Source organism: Megalobrama amblycephala, linkage group LG14, assembly GCF_018812025.1.
Source record: "Megalobrama amblycephala isolate DHTTF-2021 linkage group LG14, ASM1881202v1, whole genome shotgun sequence".
Classification (NCBI taxonomy): domain Eukaryota; kingdom Metazoa; phylum Chordata; class Actinopteri; order Cypriniformes; family Xenocyprididae; genus Megalobrama; species Megalobrama amblycephala.
In genome coordinates, this window is record NC_063057.1 from 38,821,487 (window position 1) to 38,838,877 (window position 17,391).

At 39.6% G+C, this 17,391-nt stretch overlaps 1 protein-coding gene across 1 annotated transcript; it reads left to right on the top strand.

Moving 5' to 3' along the window:
* The first annotated feature begins 932 nt into the window (after positions 1-932).
* Positions 933-9,821, top strand: LOC125244927 (polymeric immunoglobulin receptor-like). The gene is made up of 6 exons (XM_048155324.1): positions 933-1,102; positions 1,771-2,076; positions 2,317-2,634; positions 2,765-2,881; positions 2,984-3,060; positions 6,438-9,821. Exons 1-6 carry the CDS (start codon positions 1,054-1,056, stop codon positions 6,540-6,542), a joined length of 972 nt encoding a protein of 323 aa, XP_048011281.1. The 5' UTR covers positions 933-1,053; the 3' UTR covers positions 6,543-9,821.
* The last annotated feature ends 7,570 nt before the right edge of the window (positions 9,822-17,391 follow it).

Here is a 17,391-nt window from a genome sequence, read left to right on the forward strand (position 1 = left end):
AAAAAACCCAGAATTACGTTTTTATAAGCTACCGAACCATAAAAGCCAGCCTTTAAGAAGACGTAAGCGTTTTTGCTCAACCACAAAAAGTGGCAATTTTAACATCCTATAAAAATGATCTGTGAGGTATTTTGAGCTGAAACTTCACATACACACTCGGGGGACATCAGAGACTTATTTTACATTTTGTAAAATGGGGCATAATAGATCCTCTTTAAACGCTCGTTTTTTTGGGATCGACAGCTTATAAAAACTTCAGTTTTTTTTAGTTTGTTTGCTGTACACCTCGTCACATAGCAGCTTTTAGACTTTGTTCTGTTGGATTGTTTTCCCCCCGGTTGGCGTGGTTTTCAGATTATGACGTGTATTGCTCTGTCTCTATAGATGTGTTTTAAGGAAGCAACTGTGTGTATGTGTGTGTGTGAAGGCGTCTGTGGTTTCATGTGCAAAATTACCTCACAAATGTAAGAATATATAAAGATATGAGATTTGCAAGAGCTTCTTCACTCAAGTTTTTTACACGACAAACATTGCAAAGATGAGCTCATAAAACAGTATAATAAATAAAAAAACGGGCAAGTCATAAGCATTTTCATGAGTGTATGGAGAAATAACCGTGGTCATCTGTGTGCCCTCGATGAGGAGCATCTGTCTCGTCTTCAGAGCTTTTCTTCTTGTTTCTTCTGAAGGTCTGTGGCTTATTTTATTTTTACTCTTTCCTTCCTCCAGACTCACTCAATTTACTTCAGACATGAGGCCAACAAAGACCTATAACTATACAGAAATAAGCCATGCAGTATATAAACATAAAGTACTCTGATTTATGACTCATTTGATCATTTATATAAAGAATATTTGACCTCACACCACTAATATAGACCTGTTTGACTATTTCCTTAAATATTGCTTAAATATGGGGAAAAAAATACAGAGATGTATCATGAAACAGGAAGTTGTAGTTTCTGAAAAGAGCTATCAGGAACTGAAAAAGAAAAGAAAAAAGACAGAGCCCACACAAAACAGAGTCGTGCCATTAGTGAGTGAGAACCAGTCATGAGGGACCATTTATATCTTTTCTTCTTTATGATTCAATTTAGTTCTGGTAAGTTCAGGCTTTTATTGATTTATCTTTTAATTTATGAGGAACTGCTGTGAGATCAGTGATATGTAGTTGTAGTTATTTAAAACATCAGTTTAAAACATATCTAAAAACAACTTTTAAAAAATAAAGCATCTTTTAAGAAAATTGTATTTTGTAGTTTTTCTAAGATAAGACTGTCTATTCACACGTGCAGAAAGTTGAATGAATTTGTCAATTGCAGAGATGTTCAAACTGAAATGGTCTTTGAATTCTTAAAGGATGAAACAAACATTTTGATTGTATAATAAATCAGGAATGCGACTTTTTTTAATAGTGAAGTATTGCATACAGAAACTGAATGTGATGAGATTTGAGCAACATTGTCTTTCTATGTTCATTAAAAGGTTTGAATAAAGGCCCTCACAACATTTTCAAAATCATGTTAATTTACATTAACGTAACTTACATTGCATTAAACTACATTTTGCTGATCAAAACTGCTTCAGAGATTAAGTTGTTGATATTAAAAGTCCAGTTCGTTCAAAGAAGAGAATTACTGTGAGATCTAATAAACACAATAAAGTGCTGCTCATGATCACAAACCTGAAGCTCTTCTCCGCTTTTTCCTGATTATTATATATTCCAGTAAAGCCCATTTGTAAGTTTTTGACAAGCTCTCTTGTTTGCAGGCTGTATTCTTTCAGATGAGCTCAAGACAATATACATAACAGGATACACAGGTGGATCAGTGGTGCTGCCCTGCTCCTGCGCTCATCCTCAGTCTACAGCCATCACATTCACATGGCAGTTTTATGGCAATGGAGAACGATGGATTTCAGTATTTGAGGATGAAAAGTACAGCGGCAGACGTGTGCTGTTTAATGAAAATACTCCACAAAATCTGTCTCTTCTCATTTCTGACCTCAGAAAGGAAGATGAAGGGTACTATAAGTGTGAGACTGAACAACATACATACATTCATTTAACAGTGAAGGGTAAGTGATGCTTCTTCTAGAAATATGAATTACTCTTGTTAGACATGATTGACAGCTCAGAAATACACATTCAATTGTTCTTTTTACTAAATTATTATTTTAAAATGAAAAAAATAAACCAAGAAATTTGGAGAACCAGTGACAGACTTTAAATTGTACATTCATTGACCTTTGAGTTTCACTTGTTCTTACTACAATGTGGCTCATTCATGGCTTTTTTCTTGTATTAATATTTTTTAGGCTGTAATTTGGTTCAGAACACAACGACAAAAATTGCGGTGACTGGATATGCAGGAGAGTCTGTGGTTCTGCCCTGCTCATGCTCTGAACTACTGGCTAAACCTGAACAGATACAATGGATGTATATTGTAGAAAAAAGATATAAGGAAATTTACCCAAATGAAAAGACTGAGAGGCACAAGAACAGAGTCAAACTGTTGAATCAAACATCTCCAGGAAATCTCTCTCTACACATATCAGCACTGACCGCAGAGGACGAAGGAGACTATTATTGTTCTGTCTCGTCTCAAAAAGTCTACTTCAGACTTCATGTTGAAGGTAGTTTTGTTCTGTTGATGTTACTTTGATCATCATTACTACTGATTTTATGAAGTATCTTAATATTTAGAGGAATGAGGTAAACTTGTAGGATGACATGCTGTTTGCATTGTTATATTATCATTGACAGTTACTCTCAGGACAGAGAAACCACACATCCATACATCCATCAGTTTATCAACACATCAACCTTCACACCAAACACAAGAACTTCCACCACCTCAACAACCACACGACACATCTCAATGTAAGTCATAGGCTTGGTTTGCTTCTCATTATTCAACAATGATGATTACAATAATGTATTTTTCCCATGAACATGTCAACAGCCCTGTATGTTTCTCCACAGATCTCTTCATTCTAGTGGCAGTGTTTCCCTTAGCACTGATTCTGCCATTTCTGGTTTTATCTTCTAGATATGCAAAGGTACATAAACACATTCTTACAGTATATTGTAAATGACACCTAATGGACCCTAGCAAAATTCTGGTTCAAAAACTATTGGTTACTTGTTTTTTGCCAAATGCACATGCCTGTCTCCTTATTACAGTTAACTGCACTTTGATATTCTTCTCATTAAAAATGCAAAAGTTTGCATTTTCAAGCAACCAAAACACTGTTGTCATGTAAATGAATGGCCAAAACGCATTAAAAAGTGAGGATTAAACACCAACACCTGACTTGAATGAACTTAACAAATGAGTTGTGGCTAAAGCAGTTTCATTAAAGATCATTGACGTTCATGCAATCCCACTAATTTGATCCAGGTTTACCCAGTCAAGATAATCGCACGTGCACACTTTTCTTAAGCAGCCCTAGAGGACGATCATGGATCAAATCGATCCACCATAGGAAACAGCATATATTTTGTACTGTTTTATGTGTCTGACACATGGTGTTTTCCTCAGTGCATAACTTACATTTCACAGGTTTATTCTCCATCTGTAAATGTTAGACAGTCATGCAAATATTTCAATTTCGCATGTGCACCAAACAGATGGAACGCAATAGGAGCTCAATAATTCTGACTAAAATATAAATTTTGCTAAAATATTTGTTGTTGGATATTAACTGTAAAGGGACTATTATTATGGGGTAAATCAAATGTAGGCTTATATAGCCTACTGTAGGCCAATTATTCAGCTCAGATTCATCTTACCAATTAAAATCTAGTCTGCTTATTATTTATTTTAATTTTGTGATTTTTACAGAAGCCCTAAATGGCCATGGATTATTTTTTTTTTCTCTCTTGTTTTCTCGTGATCACGACATAAAAGTTCTTTTTACAATGATTGATTCTGAAACACTGAAACACAACATTCTACTGTTGCTACAGTAACGAACACAACTTTGACCCGCATCTGATCAACGGATAAAACATGCGCTGTTATATCTTGCTGATATTTCAGCTAAATGTTTACTTCACTTAATAATAAAGTTTACAATAAATAAATACATATAGGCTAATCAATCACTGTTCAATAAATGTACGCTAAACATATTGTTTGTGTAACATAATATTCAACAGAGCATCTCAAGCGCAGGCAGAGCCTTCAGAAAGATGCCAGATTATTCTGTAATTCTAAAACCTTTTAGATTAAACCAACTTTATTTTCCATACTCATTTAAATATACATATATGGTTTTATTAATCTATTACTTGTTCAAGAGCAAATCAAATTGGGCTATGTTAAATTTAATAATTTAATATTAATTATTAAACCGTCTGTGTCGTTGGCAACACATCAAACCAAGCTGTATTCATGTTATCGTTACTCTTCAACCAACTGAACATTATCAAAATAATTCAAATTGCTCCTGACAGTAGACAAAATACACTTTTCAGTAATATACGGCTTATTACGGTAATTTCTTGTTTTCCATCATGAAATTACGGCAGCTTTCTGGGAGAGCGGGAAGAAAGGATTTTAACTGAGAGATACGGAAGCGTGGCAGGTTAGAGTTCTAGATTGCATAAAATATTAAAAGAAACAAACAAAAACATTGTGAAGAAGAAGTGCTCAACACAAAAAGGGATTGGGATCATTTTTTTATGAGACTTCAGAGCAGGTTGAGCGAGACTCTTTAACATGTGGTGTGTAAATGTAGTTTCAGTGTGGACAAAATCATGTATGTCACTTCTGCAGGCTGCTTCTTACTCTGAGAGATAAACAGTCTCTCTTTTCATAGCTTTTGCAGCTCTGAGACACTCGCATGGTATTTCTCCTGCTCTACGTCTAGCAAAAAAATCCCTCATCACTAAATGAAAGCTTAAAATAAAGGCCTGTGCCCAGTTGCATGAAACTCCTTAAGCTAAGAAATCCCTTAAATATAAGGTTAAGGGTACCCTTAGTGAAAAAAGAAAAAAAAACCTAAGGGTTTTCTTAAGGAACTTAAGGCTGTTATTAAGTTTTTCCCCTTAATTATCTAAGTGTTTCCTTAAGCGTTGCTACAAAGTCCTTAGCGACCATTTCACCTTAATAAATTTAAGGGACCAAAACAGCTCCCTTAAATCAACTGACACTCAAAATACAATGGCTGATTTAGTGTTAATTGAAGAGGAGGAAATACCAAGGCGTGTTTTTAATGATCGCAATAATCCCTTGGAGACGATGAATGATATACAGTTATTGAGAGAATATCGGTTTGACCGCCAGTCAGTCCTTCGTCTCACCGCGACACTAGAACATGACATTGAGCACCAAACCGGCGGCGTTGCGCAGTTCCAGCATTCTGTCCAGTTTGGTTTACGTTTTTTGATTTCTGTTATGTTTGTACTCTCCATAGCACAAATATATTCATACAAATGTGGTTTTAGCGAGGATTTGGCTTTGTGGTTCGTTATGTTCTGTTTACTGTTAGAGGTAGTAACTATAGCAACCGCTGCGATCATTGCCGTATGTTGTCAGAAACTACCGTGAAATGCTTAGTGTAAACACTTAGGTAAGGGTGAAAGTTAAGAAGTTTGTTGCAACGCTCTTAGTGAAATCCCTTACCTCAGGGATTTTTTTCTCCCTCAGGGAAACCCTCACTTAAGGAGTTTCATGCAACCCGGCACTGATTATTTCAGGGGCCTTGTCACAAGTCCATTGTTTTTGAATTTCTGTGTTACTTTTGCTATATTTTCACACTTAAAACAATGATTTTATAATCCTCTTGTAGCACTGTCCTCTTTTGTGTCTCCTGACAGTTCAGTCTGGGAATGATTCAGCAGGCTATATAACACTTTTAATTGTCAAGAATTGCTGAATTTAAGTTTCAGAGGTTATGCTGTGTATGTACATATTTAGGCAGTATATTTTTATATATATATATATATATATATATAATGTGTGTGTGTATATATATATATGTGTGTGTGTGTGTGTGTGTGTGTTACAAAGATAAATGATACAAGATAGACTTACAAACGTGTTCAATTATATTGTATAATATCAATTGTTTATGTTAATATTTATAACAACGTTAACAAACACTTGATATACAATTCATCTGAACATGTTTGTAGGTCTACATTGTATTATTTATCATTGTAGCTTTATTTAAGTTGATTTTCTACAAACTGTATATTTATTTTTGGACTGATAGTGGTTAATAAAGTAAAAGTTTATTTGAAGATATAAGACATTTTAAGTTAAATTCTGATGTTAGAATGTTTCAAAACTTCCTGGCTGAGAATATTTATGGAAGCTTGTTTCTGCCACAGAATAAAAAATAAAACTGTAATTACAACCAGTTACATGCAATGCTGTCTATGCAACTGTAAATTCTGGTATGAACACAATCTTTTCCTCTTTCTCCAGGATGAAGTGGCATGTTCTGCTATAGTCTATGTTGAAACGGCATTCCCACCTGATCACACACAGAATGACGCAGTTGAGCTCACCGAGTGTCAATACCAATGCTGAACGGACTTAACTTTTTTTTCCCCATTTTAAACAGAATTCACATTCACATTGTTTAGTCTAGTAATCGAGCTTATGTCCTTTACATGTTACAGTACATGGGCAAATGGGGAGATGATCTTCTAATTAACAGGTCTGGCTATTACAGTAATTTCTGTTAGAAAAAGTCAATCTCTTTTCCTGTATGGATGTTGATGTGCTGGAACAGAGGAAGAACCTCACCAAACTGTTGCCACACAGTTGAAAGCATAGTAAAGTGAGACACTGTTCATTTGTCATTGCATGTTAGTTCCCTTTCGAAGGGAACTCAACTCTGCGTTGTCACGCTTTGGGGAACGTCACACGTGACTCGGTGTCTGAAAACCAACTATCCAACAACTCCAATGCTCATTGGCCAGCGACAGCCTATGACGTCATAGGGGTGCGACCCAGATGTATAAAAGCACGCCCGCGGGAGCAGTCATTATCTTTCGTCTTTCAGGGACTGCCTGTGTCTTGCCACTGTCTGGTTTCTCCAAATTCGAAACTGTGAGTATCTTTGAGAAAACTATGTCTGAGGGCAAAAGTTTTAGGAAGTGTGCAGATCCTTGTCCGAGGTTCCTGACCCCGGAGGATCCTCACACCCTATGTGTGTTATGTCTGGGTGAAGAGCACGCACGGTCAGCGTTTGAGGACACTGGCTGTGAGCTGTGTGAGCGTTTTCCCATGAGAACGCTCCGTTCCCGCCTGACTCTCTTCTCAAGGGGAGAGACGTCAACACCTGTTCCCGGAGGATCTGGTCCTGCTCGTGCTGAGGCCGAGCGGCGGCTGCATTCATGGGGGTCGCAGGTGGAGCTCGCCGCTAAGTTTGAGAGAGGTGTCACGGTCTCTCAACCCCAAGCGGCGGCTGGCGGGGATGAGCTTCTGGATGACGATGATGCCATCTCCTTGACATCATCGGATCCGGGAGCGAGTGCTCTTCTGGCTGAGAGCCCCCGAGAGCAGGAGTTGGCTATGGAAGAGGGAGAAGTGACTGAGGTTGCCTCTTTCTCTTCCAAGCCTCCCTGTCCAGCATATGTGGAATTATTGGAGGTTGTGGAACGCGCTGCAGGCAGGCTGCAGCTGGCATGGGAGCGCGTCAGGAAAGAGCCCGTTCGTGGCAGGTTGGACGAACGGTTTCTCTCTGACCACAACCCTATAATTCCTGTGAGCCTTCCATTCCTTCCTGACCTACATGTTGAGGTGGGGAAGGCATGGAAGAACCCATACTCGGCCAGGATTCATCTGCATCAGCGGGGGAATTTCGCTGATGTGGAGGAATTGGGCCAGCATTGGTATGTGTCGATGCCCCCATTGACGAGACGTTTGCTAACTATCTCGTCACGGGTAGCGCGCCGACACTGAAAGCTCCGGTTCTGCCGTCTAAACCCCTTAAGATGACATCACGTTTGAACGGCAGAGCGTATGCTGCTGCGGGCCAGGCTGGTGCTGCTTTGCACACGATGGCGGTGTTGCAAGCGTACCAGGCTGACCTGCTGAAGGACCTGGATCAGGGGCAGGGTTTGTCCCCTGATGCGGTGGCTGAGCTGCGCCAAACCACGGATTTGGCTCTCCGTGCCACTAAGCAAACGGCCGCCTCGATTGGAAGATCGATGGCGGCTATGGTGGCTACGGAGAGGCACCTTTGGTTAACCATGGCGGACATCGGGGAGAAAGAGAAGGGCTCTCTCCTCGATGCCCCGGTCTCGCCATCTGAACTTTTCGGCGGTTGTTGGAAAGTTTAGGGAGGCGAGGGCGCGCTCAGCAGCATTTAAGAAATGCATTCCGCTCAGGTCCGATTCTGGGCCCAGACAACCGGGAGGCTCTGGTCCGCCTCGAGCCGAGGCTCAGAGGCAGGGCCAGAGATCCAGTGTCGCCGCTCGAGCACCTCCTCCACCACGGAGTAAGTCTCAGAAGCGGCGGGATGCGAAGAAAAGGAAAGGTGATTTGAGAGAGGTGATCAATCGGCGGCGTGATCAGTACCGCTGATTGCTCCCCTCTCTTGGCGAGGGAAGATTTTTTTACTTTCCTTCGCCCCTTTTCTTCGTCCTCCTGTTTTTAATTCTAATCTGTGCACGTTCAGGATAACACCTTTTGAACAGTCAGGCCGGTGGCCGGCCCATGATGAAACTTTTTCTGAAGGCCCGCCTTCTGGCTTGATAGTGAAAAGGTTCGTAGGCTTGTGGAACCGGGGATATCATTGTTCTCCTTTGAAAGAACGAGGAAAGAATCTCTGGTCTTCGAGCCGCGGGAAGGTAAGACAAGGTCTGATTTAATCGCTTAAATGTTCGACCTTGTCTTTATTCCTGTATTATTTCCTGAATGTGTAACAGTAAATATGTTAGGGGTTTTTTGGGCAAAAAACTGGAGTGTTGAGACTGACTGAGCGAGCCACAGAATGGCTGCTGTTCAGTTTTCTCTCTGTATGTTCTGCCATTCGACTATTGTCAGTATAGTTTGAGCTGGCGCTCATCACTTCAGTTTATGCGTTTGTGGCGGTCCTAACCGGCCCCCCAGCGCGATAGCTGTGATCTTTGCTGTATTTCTTATCTGAAATTTCGAGGTAGAGATCAGGCTTATTGTAGCGCCTGTTATTTTGAATAGGCCTGTATGTATTTTAGTTTTTGGCCTTCTCCTGAGGGAGTGGCTGAATTTTTTGCCCAGATTATCCCATTGCTATGTAGGTGCAACGATGAGTGTAACAGCTAGGTTTTAGACTGCTTTGTTAGAGACCTGATGCTGTTTCTCAGGTGGTAGGCCCTTATCTTTGCGTAGATAAGTTTATGCTATTAATATTACTAGGCCCCACTCTCTAGAACATTCATGCTGAGGGAAAATATATTTTCTTCCGAGCCACTTGATATTTTCAAGTTTGAGTTGACTATGCCAGCATTTTAGCTCTGTCCTCTAAGGCTTGGAACAGATTTGAGAATCTGTAGCAATGATTTTATGTTTTCTCTCTGTCAAATAGCATGTATTTCAAAGTTTCCTTTGAGTTCTAGACGTTTGCCCTACATTTGGTATGTGAGCTTGATATGCTGCCACAGGTTGGCACCCGCTTATTATGGTAGGCCTTCTTAAAAAGCGGCCTCTATGTAAGTGTTGGTGAATCCTTTCCCCAGGGTTACTGAGTGCATCACCTGTTGGATTGCATACTCAGGGTAGCTAGATCACTTTTTGAGAAAAGTTAGTATCTGTCAGCTCCCTTTCAGTTATCTGTTTATCAGCTATATTGCATATAACGGTGATTGTAGGCTAGACTGTTCAGCCTCCTTCTAGTTAGCAATAGTTTTATACTGCTGTATAATAGATTTCAGTCTGCTCACATACTGTTTTGGATTTACACTGCTTCAGGCCCTGCAGCATGTTGTTTGAGGTAGCAGGCTCAACTAGCCTCCCTTAAGCTATGTTGGTTGTGTATGGTTCCCTTTAGTCACATAACTTAGGGTACTTTGCCTGTTTGGAAAGTGTAGCCTAGCACAGGTAGCAGTTAGCTTCCCATAGTTAATTGGGTTTGAGCTGGTTCCCTGTAAGCTTGGTTCCCTGGAAATTCACGAACTGAAGCCACGTGTCATTGAATCGGCAGGCCCCTTCAGGCCTCCTTTTTAGTTTACATGTTGGCACAGATTGTGTTTTTCTGTGCGGCTTAGGATGAGATGACAGTAGTGAAACCTTACTGAGGTTTGGTTTAGCCTATTGTTGCCTCTCTGAGTCAATGATTCTAGTTGAGCTAAGAGCCACCTAGCGCCTAGGTTGGATCTTTAGGCTCCTGGAAATGGCCACGAGACTTACGCCATGTGTCCTGGAGGATGCTAAGCCTGCGGGCCGCCTTTTTTGGACACACTGGTGTTTGTTTTGAGTGTATTTCTCTCTGAGAACTAGTCATATACACTTTCGCTGGCCAGGGGCCCAAGTGGTAGATTCAACCCCCTCTTTTACGGGTTGTTTACCTGGCTTGGGACCTAAACACTACCACGAGCTGATGCCACGTGTTTGTTGAGGTTATAGGCCTTCCAGGCCTTCCTTAACACGTGTTGGCGTATGCTGTACTCCTCTTGTTTAAAGAGTAAAAAGTGTTTTTTACTGAGTATACTGCTTGTCGGATTGTGTTGGGTGGATTATTAAGGAGTACTGTGCAGCTTTTCTTGGCTGCTATGGAAGTTATCTGTCCTTGTACGTAGACAGGTGTTCAGAAAGGCGTTTTACCAAAAAAACTGGTCATTTTCTGAAGTGTACTTCTGTTGTCATGTTGTAAGTCCCTCCCGGGCCTCCATGATTATGTGCTCTTGGCATAGTCTACCTGTTAGGTGAGCTCTGCGCTTCCCCCTTGGGGTTGGGTTTGTAATAGTGCTTAGCTCCCTAAGCTGATTATGATGGTTGGGCCTTCATCAGGCCCCATCTTAAGAATCAGCCCCAGGCTGGTTTGTGCTCCCCTTTCAGGGTTTCTCAGCGCACAGCCTCCTCAGTGCGTTAATTAAGCACTGGGTAGATCCTAGGTGAGCAGATTATCTCCCCTCGATATGAGGGTTCATAGCATTCAGCTGAGTTCTGCTCTCCAGGATGCCCGTCTCTACGTGTGGGTTTGAGCTGGTTTCTGCCTTTCTGCAGTCACTCTTACCTATTTTCTTCTTGAAGAATGCATTCTAGAGGCTCTGTATTCAGACAGGGTTGGCCTGGACTAAGTCTGTTCCCCTAGAAGACCAGGTCGGCCTCCCTGGTGGCAATGAGGGTGACCCCGTTCCCCTCAAGAGTGGCTGGCCGAGGTTCCCTTTGGTTCCTTGGCCACATTCCCTTAAAGGAACCACGTTTTCCTTCGGGAAAGTGGGTCCTGGATGCCTTAGCGATTTCTTTAGGCTTTATTTGTTAAAAGAGAAAGGTAGAAGCCTTTTGGAAGTTCAGCTTGGGCTGTTGGCCAAAGGGAATGCTGTCACTGACAGCCTGGTGTGACCCAAGGGGGAGTTGCTGTTGTTTCAGCCATATTTTTTGGCAGGCACTCTCCTCAATCATGGCGGCGTGGGTATATCGTTCCCCAAAGCGTGACAACGCAGAGTTGAGTTCCCTTCGAAAGGGAACGTCTCAGGTTACTCATGTAACCATGGTTCCCTGAGAACAGGGAACGAGACTCTGCGTTTCCTTGCCATGTTTCAGGCAGCCTGCTGGGCAGTCCCTTCAAGACGATGGATAATGACTGCTCCCGCGGGCGCGCTTTTATACATCCGGGTCGCACCCCTATGACGTCATAGGCTGTCGCTGGCCAATGAGCATTGGAGTAGTTGGATAGTTGGTTTTCAGACACAGAGTCACGTGTGACATTCCCCAAAGCATGACAACGCAGAGTCTCGTTCCCTGTTCTCAGGGAACCATGGTTACATGAGTAACCTGAGACGTTTTATGATTGCTGCTGTATTTTTTTCTTTCAAGATGTTTTTTTTATTTTAGTCCTCATTTTACTAATTTAGTCCCTCATACTGCTAATGAACATTATTGATTTATGTATTGAAACAGCCTTGTACAGTATATTTTGTGAAACATGTCTAAAACTGCTATAATGGCCTGCTTACTGGCAAAACAAAAAAAAACTATTTCATCATCACTGTCATGTCATTTTTATTGAGAAATCCTGCTGTTAAAATAACTATTGGATGAAGGAAGAAAGAAATGAGAGTCAACGAATAGAGGAACAAGGAAAATATTTCTGTTTTTGCAACTTTGTGTGTGTTTGATGAAGTGTGGTGCATGAAGTGTATGAAGTGGTTTGTCATCTAGATCAGGGGTTCCCAAACTTTTCAGTCCACGACCTCCAAAATAACGATGCCAGTGTCTCGCGACCCCCACTATCTTCGGAGGTGGTTAAAGTATACAAACATTGTGCACAATGGCACACAACACCTGTTTCACACATAGGTCTACTCTGTTTGCATTGTGTATGTAGTGCATCCATATTAACGGTTAGAGCGTTCACACTGCACACGGATGTGATTATGTACAGTATATTTTTGCTGTGCTGCACCACGCTGAATTAAAACAGAAAAACACAAAATATTCTCCATTCATTTTAACCAATAAAAAAAGTGATTGTATCAATCAGTTTATATGGTTATTTTAATAACAAATGTCGAGAGCGCATCAATGTATTGCTTGAGAACAAATCTCTCAGCTCCACTTAACGCTGGGTTCTTTGGGAAGCAAAGTTATCTTTCCCTCACAACCAAAAACACACTTCTTTGGTGACATTGTTGATTTCGTGCAGTCGTGTGACCTGTGCAGCGCTGCCGACGACTTCCATAAACCCGAACGTGCGTTGATGGGTGTGCTATTGCTCTCTCGCTATGGTCGGCGTGCGCGTGCGCCCTTCCGGGAAAAGTGCCCGTATAAGGAAATTCCGCCCTCGTTGACGTCACTCAGGACCATGCTTGAAAAAAAAATCCGACACCTGTGACGATTTGGAAGAGAATTTCTGGAACAGAAATACTCCGTCATACTTCCAACTCGTGTTTTGAAACTTTGGCCATGTTTAGCATGAGAATCCAACTCTTTTACAGTGTAAATAAGTCAGAATACATGAAATAGCATTATACCCCTCCTTTAAAGTTTCTGTTGCACAGTCAACACCTTATTTTGCTTCGGGTAAAGCAGGGAAAATGACACCTTACCAGGCATTTAGGTGAACAAGGAGACATAGCACTCGTATCTTCATGAAGGTGGAAAAGCAAAGTTCTTTATGACCTGAGGGATTTCTTGTAAAAAGATTTAAAAGGAAAGAAAAAACGAGTTGCCTGCTTGTCTATTTTAATTTTTAATTTAAAGTGTTTGTGATTTTCATAAAGCTTATGTTTAAATGTTTTGATTTATATTTTACGTTGCTCACACAAGTGAGAAGGAGGTCTCTGCGGAACAAAAAGGGGCGGTTCCCAACTTTGGGGTGTTGTCACACGGGAATAGGTGTTTTTCAACCTCTTTTCCTGATTTGCTCAAATCGAGTGTGAAATTTCCGGAAAAACAATAAGAGATATGTATTGTATATGAATGTAAGTGCATTGTTTAAGTTGTTTAACCGTTGTTTAATGTTTCTTTTGCGTGAATATGCTTGCTAGCTCGTTGTAAAAAGCTCCAAACAATCTTCCACTCACTTCTAGCGATAACTATTATTAGCTAGCTGTTAGTCCCTTGATTTGTTTTAGTTTTGCTATCAGGTTGTGGCTACAGTGTCTGTGGTCAATAAAATGATTATAAAGTTTAAAGTCTTCAGAGTCATCATTTCAGGTTAACACATTTTCTTTATTTTTAAGCTTACACAAGGTCAGTAAGTAGTCTTAAAGCTTATACTTATACAATATACGCTGAGACAGTCGTGTTTCTGTGTGGTTGATAGCCTATAAAAAACAATTACACTTAAATTTAAAGTTAATTATAAATCGCAAGCACTGTCTAGCCTATATGTATTAGTCTCTGCTCGTCTGTTATAGTGCAGCAGTTATGTCACTTTAATAGCTTTTATGACGAAGGTTTACACTATGCACGTGAAATTTGGCATGCGAGAGATTTAAATAAAATAGGCTGTTGATCGCGTTCCTGTGTTCTTCTGCGTTATTCATACTGAAGAGCATCAATTATTAAACAAGACTTGTAGCACAAGAAGGCGATCTAGTCTTAAGAAACTATTTGAGGTGAAAAAAGGTGAAGAGGTGAGAAAATACCGTAGTAATTTATAGTAGCCTAAATACTATAGTGTTTTTGAATCATACTTGAATTAATTTGTTGTGGTAATTCTATAGGCTATTGCTGTGGTAATATAACAACTATAGTAATATAAACAAATTACGCAATATTACGCAATATTGTTTTCTTTAAACTATATTATACTACAATACACGCAGTTTATTGTAGTAAAAACTAAAGTATACTACAGCCTATGCTGTAGCATTCATTAACAAAGTGTTGTAAATACTATAATATACAGTATACTACAATTTACTATAGTATGGTTCAAAAACACTATTTACTATAGAATTTTTTCACCCCATGTCCAACCACAAATGACGCCGATTGGATTCAGACAAATTACTATTTGTCTATATAAAATAGACTACATAGCCGTATTGTGACAAAATTACATCCCGTGTCATTATAATTCGTAGTTTATGCAAAATAATAATAATAATAATAATAAAATAAATAAATAACTAGCAATAAAAAAAACGGAGTTGGCTAAAACTTGCATAAATCATATATTTCGCCTTCTCGAGCTATAAGCTACAGGTCCTGTAAAATAGTTCATACTCTTCAAAATAAATGAATGTATTATAGTAAAATGTTTCCATATATCTAGGCAGGCACTCGGGGAAAAACGCATAGTTTCCCTGTAAACGGAAGTCAAGCATGCAGCAAAATGTTATTTATTTTTCATTATCTCGACATAATTGTTTCTCGTGATCTAAACATTAAAAAGTAGTTGTGATCATGAGAAAACAAGAAAAAAATAAATAATCATGAATGGCCTTTCAGGCTTCCGTACTTTAAAAAAAAAAAACGCCTATCCCGGCTTCCGTACTTTTTTAGTTGGATCGTTAAATACACCTCTCTCAGTTAGAAAACACCCCAAAATTGGGAGACGCCCCTCTTTTGTTCCGCAGAGACCTATACTTGACGCAAGTGGCAAAAGTATACTTTATATTAATATAAAATAATAAATTGAATAAAAATTTTAAATCTAGAACGTTTAAACGTGACATCTATTAAATACAGTGTATACAAAGAGAATTGCAATGCTGACAAGCCATGTTCATTAACAACTTTTGGATTTGAAATAAAAATAAGTAAATGTTGCGTTTGTGATAAACAGCCACGGATCAGTTGCGCACTGCAAACACAGCATATGTGAAAGCTCAAAAGCGTGTGCTGCAAAGGCATGACGGTGGAGCTTCTCCACTCTCTCTCGCGACCCCCACTTTGGGAACCCCTGATCTAGATGCTGGCAATGTGCAAATCTACATCTGATGACAATAACATTTTTTTTTTTTTTTTTGGAGTCAGAATCAAATATAGGAATAAATAAATACAGGAGAGAATATACATACAAAATATAGGGCCCGACATTAAAGGTGCCCTAGAACTTTTTTTAAAAAGATGTAATATAAGTCCTAGGTGTCTCCTGAATGTGTCTGTGAAGTTTCAGCTCAAAATACCCCATAGATTTTTTTTAATTCATTTTTTTAACTGCCTATTTTGGGGCATCATTATAAATGAGCCGATTCAGGGCTACTGGCCCTTTAATTCTCCTGCTCTCCGCCCACGGAGCTCGCGCTTGCCTTGAACAGTGCATAAACAAAGTTCACACAGCTAATATAACCCTCCAATGGATCTTTACAAAGTGTTCGTCATCCATGCGTCGGATTATGTGAGTATTGTATACTGTTATATTGTTTAAGTTTGATTCTGAATGAGTTTGAGGCTGTGCTCCGTGGCTAACGGCTAATGCTACACTATTGGAGAGATTTATAAAGAATGAAGTTGTGTTTATGAATTATACAGACTACAAGTGTTTAATAATGAAAATAGCGACGACTCTTGTCTCCGTGAATACAGTAAGAAACAATGGTAACTTTAACCACATTTAACAGTACATTAGCAACATGCTAATGAAACATTTAGAAAGACAGTTTACAAATATCACTAAAAATATCATGTTATCATGGATCATGTCAGTTATTATTGCTCCATCTGCCATTTTTCACTATTGTTCTTGCTTGCTTACCTAGTCTGATGATTCACCTGTACAGATCCAGACGTTAATACTGGCTGCCCTTGTCTAATGCCTTTCATAATGTTGGGAACATGAGCTGGCATATGCAAATATTGGGGGCGTACATATTAATGATCCCGACTGTTACGTAACAGTCGGTGTTATGTTGAGATTCGCCTGTTCTTCTGAGGTCTTTTAAACAAATGAGATTTATATAAGAAGGAGGAAACAATGGAGTTTGAGACTCACTGTATGTCATCTCCATGTACTGAACTCTTGTTATTTAACTATGCCAAGATAAATTCAATTTTTCATTCGAGGGCACCTTTAAGCCTTGTCTTATGCTCGTCTGAGTAAAGTTACTTGTCCAAAGAATTTTTTTTTTGGTGTAAATATAATTTATTCTGCAATATTCTCATCAGTGTTGTATTAACTTTTACATATTTAAATCTGCATATTAATTAATATTTACCACAAGGGCATTTTTTCCTGATCAGACAACATTACCCCTAAGATTAGGCAGGTTATTGGTGGTCTATCATCCTCTGATTGTGGTGACATAAGAAACGTGGGTGTTATTTTTAACAGATCAATGTGTCTTAACAGTCATGTTAAGTCTGTAGAGTTCGTTCCTGTTTTTTCCATCTCAGGAACATTGCTAAGATTAGATCTGTGGTTTCGAAAAAAGAAATGGAGATGCTTGTTCATGCTTTTATTTCTTCACGTTTGGATTATTGTAATGTTTTGTACACGTGTTCAAACAAATCTTCTATGAATCGATTACAAGTTGTACAGAACGCAGCTGCCAGGATTTTAAATAGATCCAGCAGAAGGTCACATATTACTCCTGTGCTTAAAGCTCTCCATTGGCTTCCTATTAATTTTAGAGTGCAAAATTTTAGTTATCACTTACAGGGCCTTCCATGATCAGGCACCCTCGTATATACAGGATCTCTTACATGCACACGCCCCTGGTCGATCTCTGAAGTCTTCAGGCCAAGACCTTTAAACTATTCCCAGAACACGTCTTAAGACAAGAGGTGATCGTGCTTTCTGTGTAGTCGCTCCAAGACTCTAGAACTCTCTTCCTTT